The 10,296-nt window shown below is 42.0% G+C and overlaps 1 protein-coding gene across 1 annotated transcript; it reads left to right on the top strand.

Moving 5' to 3' along the window:
* Positions 1–2,396: 2,396 nt before the first annotated feature.
* Positions 2,397–4,592, top strand: LOC311039796 (CCR4-NOT transcription complex subunit 10-like; the record flags this gene model as incomplete). Its single annotated transcript, XM_084049780.1, has 1 exon — positions 2,397–4,592. The coding sequence occupies one exon, from the start codon at positions 2,397–2,399 to the stop codon at positions 4,590–4,592; it is 2,196 nt and encodes a 731-aa protein (XP_083905906.1).
* Between the last annotated feature and the right edge of the window lie 5,704 nt (positions 4,593–10,296).

Consider the following 10,296-nt stretch of genomic DNA (forward strand, 5'->3'; position numbering starts at 1 on the left):
CAATCTAAGGGCGGTGCTTACTGGTCAACGTGATAGATGTGTTCCTCATTAGTCAAGGCACATGTGTAAGCAGGTCTAATGGCTGTCGGCCAAACGAGGCATGACTTTTGCCTGTTTAAAGTTTCAATTTTCAAAAAATTGCTATAGCGCCCCCGTTTGACCAATTAGAGTAAGATTGGTTTCAGTGATATTTGGAATGGCCCTTTACATTTCTGCAAAGTTTCAAAGAATGGTAAGTCTGCATGTATGTGTTAGGGGCAGATGAATAATTGTCATAAAACTGCAATATTCATTGGCTCATTAAAACTTCATTTTTTCACTTATGGAAGATATTTTGCAAACGTTTTTTGGTATAGGTCCAAAGTTCATGTGTAAAAAGTTTCGTGCAGATTACTCAAAAATCCCAGGAGGAGATAGGTTTTAACTGTTTTTCATATAATTCCAAATGGTGGGAGATCTAAAGGTCAGAGGTCAAAAGTCAGAGGGTGAAAGTTGTTCAGCATGAGGAGACGCATATGTGTATCCAAGTTTCATGGCTGTAGGTCAAACAGGGCATGAGTTGTACCTGTTCAAAGTTGGCATTTTCAATTGAATGCTATAGCGCCACCTTTGGTTTGATTGTGAGAATTATTTTTTGATCGTTTTTCATGACCATCTACCATATGGCCGAGTTTCATAAAAAGCGACTGCACGGTTCAGCCAGAACTGCCAAAAGTGGCAGAAGAAGAAGAAGAAGAAGAAGAAATGGAATAATGCGAATAACAATATGGGTCCATGCTGGAAGCCTGGCCCCATAATAATGCCAATAACAATATGGGTCCATGCTGGAAGCCTGGCCCCATAAAAATATGAAAAATGAGGTATTCATCATTATTAATTTGATCATTATTCTAGCTAAATTTCATATACATAAATCAAAATGTAGTCATTCCAAATCTTCTTTCATTTCAGATTGAAGCCAATGCAGTAGCCTACATTAAAACAACGTATGACTCTAAAAGTAAGAAAGCTGCTAGAACTGTCCTTTAGTGTTCACACTATGTTTTCTGTTAGTAAATCCCCCTGGCTCTGATATTATGTTGTATTGTTGTCTTAATAACTTCTTTGTTTGTGTTTGTTGTTTGTGTACTTGTATTGTATTGTATTGTATTGTATTCATGACTGTTATAAATAAAGATTTGTGGAAAAAGAAGGCTTGTCGATCACTTATGAGAATGGAAAATGGTGCATTTCTATTCACAAGTTTCCTGTGGGCATCACTTCCTGTCAATTTGATCCCTGATACCTGATCAAATCGACAGGAAGTGATGCCCACAGTGCCCTCGGACAGGGGTCTTCAACAGGGGGTCCGGGACCCCTAGGGGGTCCTCAGAGTTACTACAGGGGGTCCGCCAAATCCTTGTGTTATATGATTATTATTTTTTTACCATAACCCCATCCCTTTTCTGAGGTGAACTTTAGCCAAAAATAGCAGACCTACAAGCTCACAACGCCTCGCAGCTTGTAGATCGTCTATTTTTGGCAAAGAGGTACAGTATAGGTGAAGATAAGACCAAGTAAACAAAAAAAGGTTCATCTGAAACACAATTTTATACAATATAGAGGGGGTCCCTGCTTCATCTCTCTCTCAACTAGGGGGTCCTTGGGCTGAAAACGTTGAAGACCCCTGCATGCCCTAGGATAGTGACTTTATCCAAAGAGATTTACATTATTCCATTCACACACTGATGGCCAGTGGTGGACAGAGTATACTATAACTGCAGTACTTTAGTCAAAGTATAGATAGGCAACTCCTGGTCAAACATTACTCAGCAAAGTGAAAGTTCCTCAGTCAAATGTGTGCTTGAGTTAAAGTACTGGAATACTTGCTTTTAAAATATACTTAAGTATTCAAAAGAAGATTTTTTTTTCTTATCATTGCAATGTTGTATTAAAATGTAGACATTCTCAAAATAAATTCAAAGATTTTCGAGAAATGTTTAAAACATATCAGTAATATCAGTAATACTGAAAATGGAACAAGCTCACAACGCTTGCATCATGACACATTGTAAGCTTGTAGATCGGCTATTGTCACTATAATACAGGACTCCATATTTGGAAATCAGTACTTGAATAGACCTTTATTATCCCAATGAGGAAATCAGTTGCCCACAGCAGTGAAGGTTAGAAAGTTACAGGTAAAAAGCAGGGAAAAGTAAGAGTACTGTTGTGTACAGCAATACAAGGCAAATATGAAGGTCGATATGACATCACAGTGACGTTATATTATATCATACACTTATGACGTCACAGCCAGCACATACTGTTTCTTCGGGGACAGTACTTTACTGCCTCACAGGTCCGTACAATTTACGATTGCCTCGCTCCTAGGTATCATTATGAAGGACCCAGAAATGACAGACAATACAGAACAAAACGAGGCAAAGCACGGTAACTCTTCCCCCAGAGTGTCAGACCAAGAGGCGGAAATGGCCACAAGTGCATTCGAAGCATTCACAGCTGGGAAATATGACGAGTCTCTGAAACACCTTGAAACCCTGCAGGGACTCAACAGAGAGGACCACAAGATCGCAATGAACAAAGCTATCGCAGAGTTTTACAAAAGCGGCCAAAGTACCACATGGACTTTGAAGCAGAGTCTTGTGGCGATTAAGAACCAGGTTCGCACCGTGTTAGTGGAAGACACTGACAGTTTAGATGACATGGAAAACAGTTTTCTGAACTTTAATCAAGCCATTATTCATTATTACACGCGGCAGTACTCTGAGGCCATTTCCATTGGGGAACAACTGGACCAGTTTATGGAACCATTTAAGTTTGCTCAGGCGGTTTGTCTCCTGCTGGTGGATCTGTACCTGCTGACATTCCAGCCAGAGGAGGCTCTCCGTCACTTGGCCGAGCTGGAGAAACTCACTGTACACGGAAACAACAAGAACGACAAAGGAGAGAGCAACGTATCAAACAAAGACGGAACAAACCAGAAGGAAGAGTGTATGGCTGTGATGGAGGCAGTCAAATCAAAGATACACCACTATAAAGCGCGAGCCTACATTCAGATGAAATCATCAAAGGGATGTAAACGGGAGATCAGATATGTGATGAACACAGCAGGGAATTCTGCACCCTCTCTCTTCCTGAAGAGTTACTTTGAGTACCTGAGGGGAAACTATAGGAAAGCTGTGAAGCTACTCAACAGCTCCAACATTGCAGACCATCCTGGGGCCATGGCGACAGGTGAATCTGTGCGATGTATGTTCTGGAACAATCAGGGCTGCATACACTTTGCAATGGGAAAACACAATCTAGGCATTTTCTACTTCAAGAAAGCCCTGAAAGAGAATGACCACACTTGTGCACAGCTAGGGGTGAGCGGCAGCAATGAGCAGTCTGAGACTTTCGCAGGTATCCCTATGCGTGCCCTACTAACCAACAAGCGATATGAGCTGCTATATAATTGTGGCATTCAGCTACTACATATCGGAAGGCCGCTGGCAGCATTTGAGTGTCTAATGGAGGCAATACAGGTTTACCACTCCAACCCTCGACTGTGGTTACGGATGGCAGAGTGCTGCATTGCCGCAAATAAGGGGGGTTCAGGGCAAAAGAGCAAGGGTCTGCCAAGTAAAAAAGGCAAAGTTGTCAGGCAGGTCTACCATTGTAATATCACCCTGGCCTCACAGTCAACCCAGAATATGACTTATAGTGAAGGCCAGTCAGCAGCCATTCCAGTGGCGAGCATGGAGTTTGCCGCCATCTGTCTGAGGAATGCTCTACTTCTCCTTCCCGAACACCAACGGCAGGAAACAGAGACTGAGAACGGCTCCAAAGGTTCCAGACAATCTAGGAGCACAGAGAGTGGCAGAGAGTACAGCGATGCTTGCATTGGAAAAGACCAGGAGGCTGTTAAGTTCCTGTCTGCAGCCCAGTCATCACTTCTTAGACAACAAGCAGTCGAGAACCTCAGGTGTTCCGTACTGGCCTGTAGTGCCTACGTGGCTTTAGCATTGGGAGATAACCTCATGGCCCTAAACCATGCAGTAAAGCTCCATCAACAAACCAATGTCTCAGGGTCCCTCAAGTTTCTGGGTCACCTTTATGCCGCAGAGGCACTCATTTCTCTGGACAGGATCTCAGAGGCCATCGCCCAACTCAACCCTGAGAACGTCACCGACGTGACACTGACCAGCGAACGGGACCAAGGATGGGACAAAGGGGACGAGCCTGTTGAGTCTTCAGGGAAGCAGACTCCTCTGTGTTACCCCAGCAGTGTGAGCTCGGCCCGAGCCGTGATGCTCTTCAACCTGGGCAGTGCGTACTGTTTGAGAAGTGAGTACGAGAAGGCCCGCGAGTATCTGCACCTGGCTGCCTCCATGGTGAACCCAAAGGAGATTCCTCCCGAAGCCATCCTACTGGGAGCCTATATAGAGCTGCAGAATGGGAACACGCAACAGGCCCTGCGGATCATAAAACTGAACCAGCTCCTCCCCAAGTTACTCCAGACAGCTTCCCCGGACACGCACAAGTCTGTCCAGCCCATTCTTCCAATCCAGATGCCTTCTTCATCCTTCACACAAGTCCAGCGCAAATGAGGCTCCAGCTCTTTACCTTCAAACATGACACATTCTCAAACATCCACACATCCACACACACACACTCATACCTCCTGAGCAGTGGCTCAGGAGGTATGAGCGCCCACTTGGGAACCGGAAGGTTCCGGGTGTTAGTGTCGAAGTGTCCTTGAGCAAGACACTGAACCTCTAACTGCTACCGATAAGCAGGTTGGTGTACGGCATGGTTTCCTCTGCTGTCGGTGTACGAATGGATAAATGTATTGCATATTGTAAAGTGCTTTGGATAAAGTTGCTATATATATCTGCCAATTACCATTAAATTACACCTTTTGTACAGCTATCTCCATATTTCATCCTATGTTTTTTTTCCCAAGAAAATAGCTGATCCACAAGCTCATAACACAACTTAAAGCGTTTTGAGCTTGTAGAGTGGTTATTTTCACTATTTAAAATAAACTTTTGCCTATAATGATGAATCAAAATAGGGATGCCAGGTTTAACGTGGTTATTATTATACAGTAAGTCTGTCTGGGCTTTCTAAATATTTAACAAATGAAAAGTATTAACAAGAGCTGGTGAATAAATAATAACATTGAACACAGGTTCTCCATTGGCTAAAAAGTAATTTGCAAGCATCTACACTGTATTGCCAGTGTGACTGTAACCATTGGCAACCACTTTAAAAAGAAAAGGTCTAATTTCTGCAGTGGTAGAGTGAACTGGAAAAGCATGATATACTGTTCTACTGTGACTTTACTTTAACGCGTTGTAAGCTTGTAGAGCTTGTAGATCAGCTGTTTTATTGATTCATTAATAATTAATGAATTACCCCGGTCCCCGGCAACGCTGGGAAGGCCTACCCTGCTAGTGCTTCAGTATACCTGTTGAATACAAGGCATTTTCATCTGCTGCCTGACTCAGGTTTTTATAGAACAAGGCTTAATAATGGAAAATTGTATAGCGCAAACTAAGTGCCACATGGTGCAGATATACCAAGCAATCCTGTTTCTCAACCTTTGAGGTTTTGAGATCAGACCCGTGCTTTTTCTTTGCCTTTCTCTGGAGTATTTGGATTGAATCTGGTTTGTTGACTTACACAGCCAGAGGCGTAGCGTCATGAGGGCCACTGAGGCCATGGCCCGGTCAGTAAAGACCCGGCCTGCCCTGTCTAGCTGCTCAAACTGCAGGGCAAGATTCTCCAGAAAAAATAATTCTGCACCGACAACAATAGATACGTTACTGCAGTGATACATTGGCTGCCCCATTCGCACCTTTTACAAAGCTAAAGCTGCCGTCTCCTGCATATCAATGGTCCAAGTGTAACCTGTTAAGTAGGCTATACCGTAGTCTGTAGGAGGCATAGGCTATTGTCAGACCATGTCCTAAGAAGGAGTCCAAAAGAGAATGGATCCTGGAGTAGAGTAGGCTATTTCTACATTGCAGTATTGATACTTTTACTTAAGTAAAACAGTACATTTTCCACCACTGAAGGATGGTAGAGTGTGTTGTTAATGTTGCTTTATGGTCGTTTAATTAATTCCTTACTTTAAAAAAGATCACGCAAGCTTCGCGCTCGTGTCTCCCGCAACGCGGGGGGTGGGGTGTGTGTGTGTGTGTGTGTGTATGTGTGTGTGTGTGGGGGGGGGGGGTGGAATACAGATCCTGCCCGGTCAACATTAGAGTCCACGCTACGCCACTGCTCACAGCAGCATATTGAGCTCCCGGGTATGAAAAGTCAGCAGCACACGCTGACCAAGAGACTTTCCTCTCTTTAAACACAAAGAACAGCAGCTATATGTCAGGAGTGGACATGGCAGGTGTGTGTGTGTGTGTGTGTGTGTGTGTGTGTGTGTGTGTGTGTGTGTGTGTGTGTGTGTGTGTGTGTGTGTGTGTGTGTGTGTGTGTGCGCGCGCGCGCGCGCGCGTGTGTGTGTGTGTGTGTTTTGATTGATTGAATACTTTACAGTACAGGCAGTACAGTCACAGGTTTTGCTAAAGGGATAACACAAAGAGCCCCAGGGGCTTTGTTTCCATTATGGTCCATTGTACTCAATTCATCAGTACAGTACGTATAATAAAGATGCAATACTACTATATATACTGTATATTATCTTAATATTCTTATATTATACCATTATATACTACATACACATTATTGCTGTACTATATTATACTATCATATATATCATATATTACACTATTATATGTGCTACTATAGTTACTGTTACTACCTGCACTGTATCTCTCTCTCTCTGTCTCTGTCTCTGTCTCTCTCTCTCTCTCTCTCTCTCTCTCTCTCTCTCTCTCCCTCTCTCTCTCCTCTTTCCCCCGACACGGTCGAGGCAGAAGGCCGCCACCCTAGATCCTAGGGCCTGCCTGACGTTTCTTCCAGTTAAGAGGGAGTTTTTCGTTGCCACTGTCGCAAAAATTGCTTGTTCAGGGTGGGATTGTCGGGTCTCTTCTCTACATGTAAAGTGTCTTGAGACAACTTGTTGTGATTTGACACTTTAATAAAATTGAATTGAATTGAATTGAATACAAAATATAATACAAAACATCATGGAATAAAGCTACTTAGAATCATAAGGTAATAACCTTTCAGCAGTTGGTCCGGGACCCCTAGGGGTCCTCAGAGTTACTACAGGGGGGCCGCCAAATCTTTGTGCTATAGGAACTTCAACCCACGCATCCCTATTCTGGGGGGAACATTAGCCGAAAATAGCCGATCTACAAGCTGTAGGTTGGTTATTTTCAGCAAAGAGGTTTGTTGTAGAGAAGAAAACGGGCAGACCAAGTACAGAGCCAAAGGTCGAGTTTACCAAGTATTGAGGGTTTTAATGGTTAGGTTAAATATCTGAAAATGAATTCATGGATTAATGTTACTAACATGAATCCAACATTTAAATAAATACTGTGGTAAACAACAGGGGACATCAACATGCTGGCTTGTGAGGGACATCTTCCTCAAACAAAAGTTTTGCCACGGACATCCAAAATGAGTGGTCAGTAATATTACCAGAAACACATCCCTAAATGCACACCAACTAGTCCAGCAGACACGATGGAGAACACATGCTCTGTTTATAAAGAGGGAGAGCTGTTAGTCCTCATCCTATAGTCATTTATTTTATTAAGTAGGAAAGCTGAGAGGGAAGGTGTAAAATGTAACCCAGTTTCAAAAATGTCTTTAAAATTCAAAGTTAATTATTATTATTTCCATGGCCATCTCTGTACTTATGTCTAATTTCTGCTTCACTTTCTTCTTTCTAAATTGAACTGATGGCTTTGAACTTTTCAAAGCATTAAAGACAATCAGAGACAGCAAGAAGAATTTTCAATAACATCATCCACCGGTCATTATAATAAGCTTAAAAGGCTTAAAAGGCCCAGTCATTAGGCACGTTCTGTATCCGCTACTGTTTGGTACCTGGTTTCACAAGGTTTGAATACCTTTCTGGCAGTCTTTTTTATGTCAAAGGACAAATCAGGTCATTCATTGGCATGGAAGACATTTCTTTGGAATGGCGTTTCTGGGTGTACTGGCACCCTATGCCAGTGGTTTTCAGAGTGGAGTCTGGGGACCCCCAGGGGTCCTTGAGGGGGTTCCACTTCTTAATTTGCATCAAAATCAGTGTAACCACTTTAAACCTATTTTATACATCACCAGCATACAGCAGGCATCTTGTCTTGATGAGAATACCTGTTGTGAATATGAACAGTGTGTCTAATCCACTATCTGGATGATGAGAGACTTGCAATTATATTCTGATTTGATTTGAGTAACGAGGTGTCCAATGATAGAAGAGTAAAAGAATAATTTTCCTATTCTAAATGTATTGAAGTAAACGTGAAAGTTCTGATGAATAGGCTATAAACTCAAATAAAGTATAGAAGTATTGTACTTTGTTACTTGCACCACAGGTATTTCTGCATTCATTAAATATGTGTCCTATCTATTCTGAAGAAAAGTCAGCCACTGTATACTGACTCTAGTCAATTATCGTCGCCTTGCTAGACTAATGGCCTATGTCAGGGGTCTTCAACAGGGGGTCCGGGACCCCTAGGGGGTCCTCAGAGCTACTACAGGGGGTCCGCCAAATCTTTGTGTGATAGGATTTAGTTTTTTTACATTAACCACTTGAACCCCAGAATTCCTTTTCTGAGGGGAACATTAGCCGAAAATAGCAGATCTACAAGCTCTCAACGCCTCGCGCTGCGAGGCGTTGAGAGCTTAGATCGGCTATTTGTGGCAACGAGGCTATAGGTGTAGAGGGAAAAAAGAGCAGACTAAGTAAAAAAAAAAAACTTTAATCCCTCTCTCAGCTAGGGGGTCCTTGGCCTGAAAACGTTGAAGACCCCTGGCCTATGTCATTTTTTAAAAGTTTTTCAGGAAGAAAAAAAAAACTGATCCAAAACAAAACTATGATATTTCTTAATCATTTCACCCAAAATGTTTTATAACAAATTATGACTATTTAAATAGAAATAACACTGTCTGTCAGTTATGTAACATAAGAGATTTAAATAGGTTTAAATTGGATTAAATCAGATTTTTTTTTCCAAAACCATGTGACTTAGGCACAAAAAAAAGGCCTATTTTGGCCTAAGTCACACAAGGGAGTTAGGCCATTCTACTAAAAGGGGAGGAAACAGCATGATCCTTTTCAATTAGGAGATGGGCCATTTTACCAGAGGTGGCTAGTGTCATGAAGAGCTGACTTAGGCAAAAATATCATTTTCCTAAAAAAATGACTTAGGCCATTAGTTTAGCAAGGTGACGTTTTTATTATTTTTAATCAAAGATTTGCAGCGGACATGGACAAGTCTCGCCAAGGACACATTCGTCCATGTACGGACACATTGATGACCCCCTGGTAAACAAGTAAACGCAAAACATGAAGATACACACAACACTGTTGAAGCTTTAATCTGCAACATTTTTGTAGTGGGGGTCCCTACTTCATCTCTCTCCCAGCAAAGGAGTCCTTGGCCTGAACAACGTTGAAGACCCCCTGCTTTAAACACAAGTAGAAGGGGTTTTCAAGTTAACCCTAAATGAGCCAATGACACAGGGAGCCGGTATAGGGCAGCCAAAGCTGGGGAGATATGCTCTCGTCTGTAGCCTGTAGCAGCAGAATTTTGAATTAGTTGGAGGAGCCTCTCTAGAGACCTCTCGGGGAGGCCAGTGCATAGTGCATTGCAGTGGTGTAAAGTAACTAAGTACATTTACTTAAGTACTGTACCTATAAGTACAATTTTGAGGTATTTGCACTTTACTTGAGTATTTCCAATTTCCAATACTTTTACGTCTACTCCACTACATCTCAGAGGCAAATTTTGTACTTTTACTCCACTACAATGATTTGAACACTTTAGTTACTTTTTCAGATATAAATGATTACATTATAAAACATACATTAACCACTTTAGCCCTATTTTATACCTAGGCTATTTGAAAATAGCCGATCTACAAGCTCACAACGCGTCGCAGCGCGACGCGTTGTGAGCTTGTAGATCTGCTATTTTCAAACATTTTAGTACTTTTACTTTTGATACTTTATGTACATTTTGATGCCAATACTTTTGTACTTTTACTCAAGTACATTTTGAATTCTGGACTTTTACTTGTAACAGAGTATTTTTTAAATTGCAGTATTGGTACTTTTACTTAAGTAAAGAATTTGAGTACTTTTTCCACCACTGGTGCATTGCTGCAGTCAAGT

Source organism: Gymnoscopelus microlampas, assembly GCF_963454915.1.
Source record: "Gymnoscopelus microlampas genome assembly, chromosome: 23".
In the NCBI taxonomy this organism is placed as follows: Eukaryota; Metazoa; Chordata; class Actinopteri; order Myctophiformes; family Myctophidae; genus Gymnoscopelus; species Gymnoscopelus microlampas.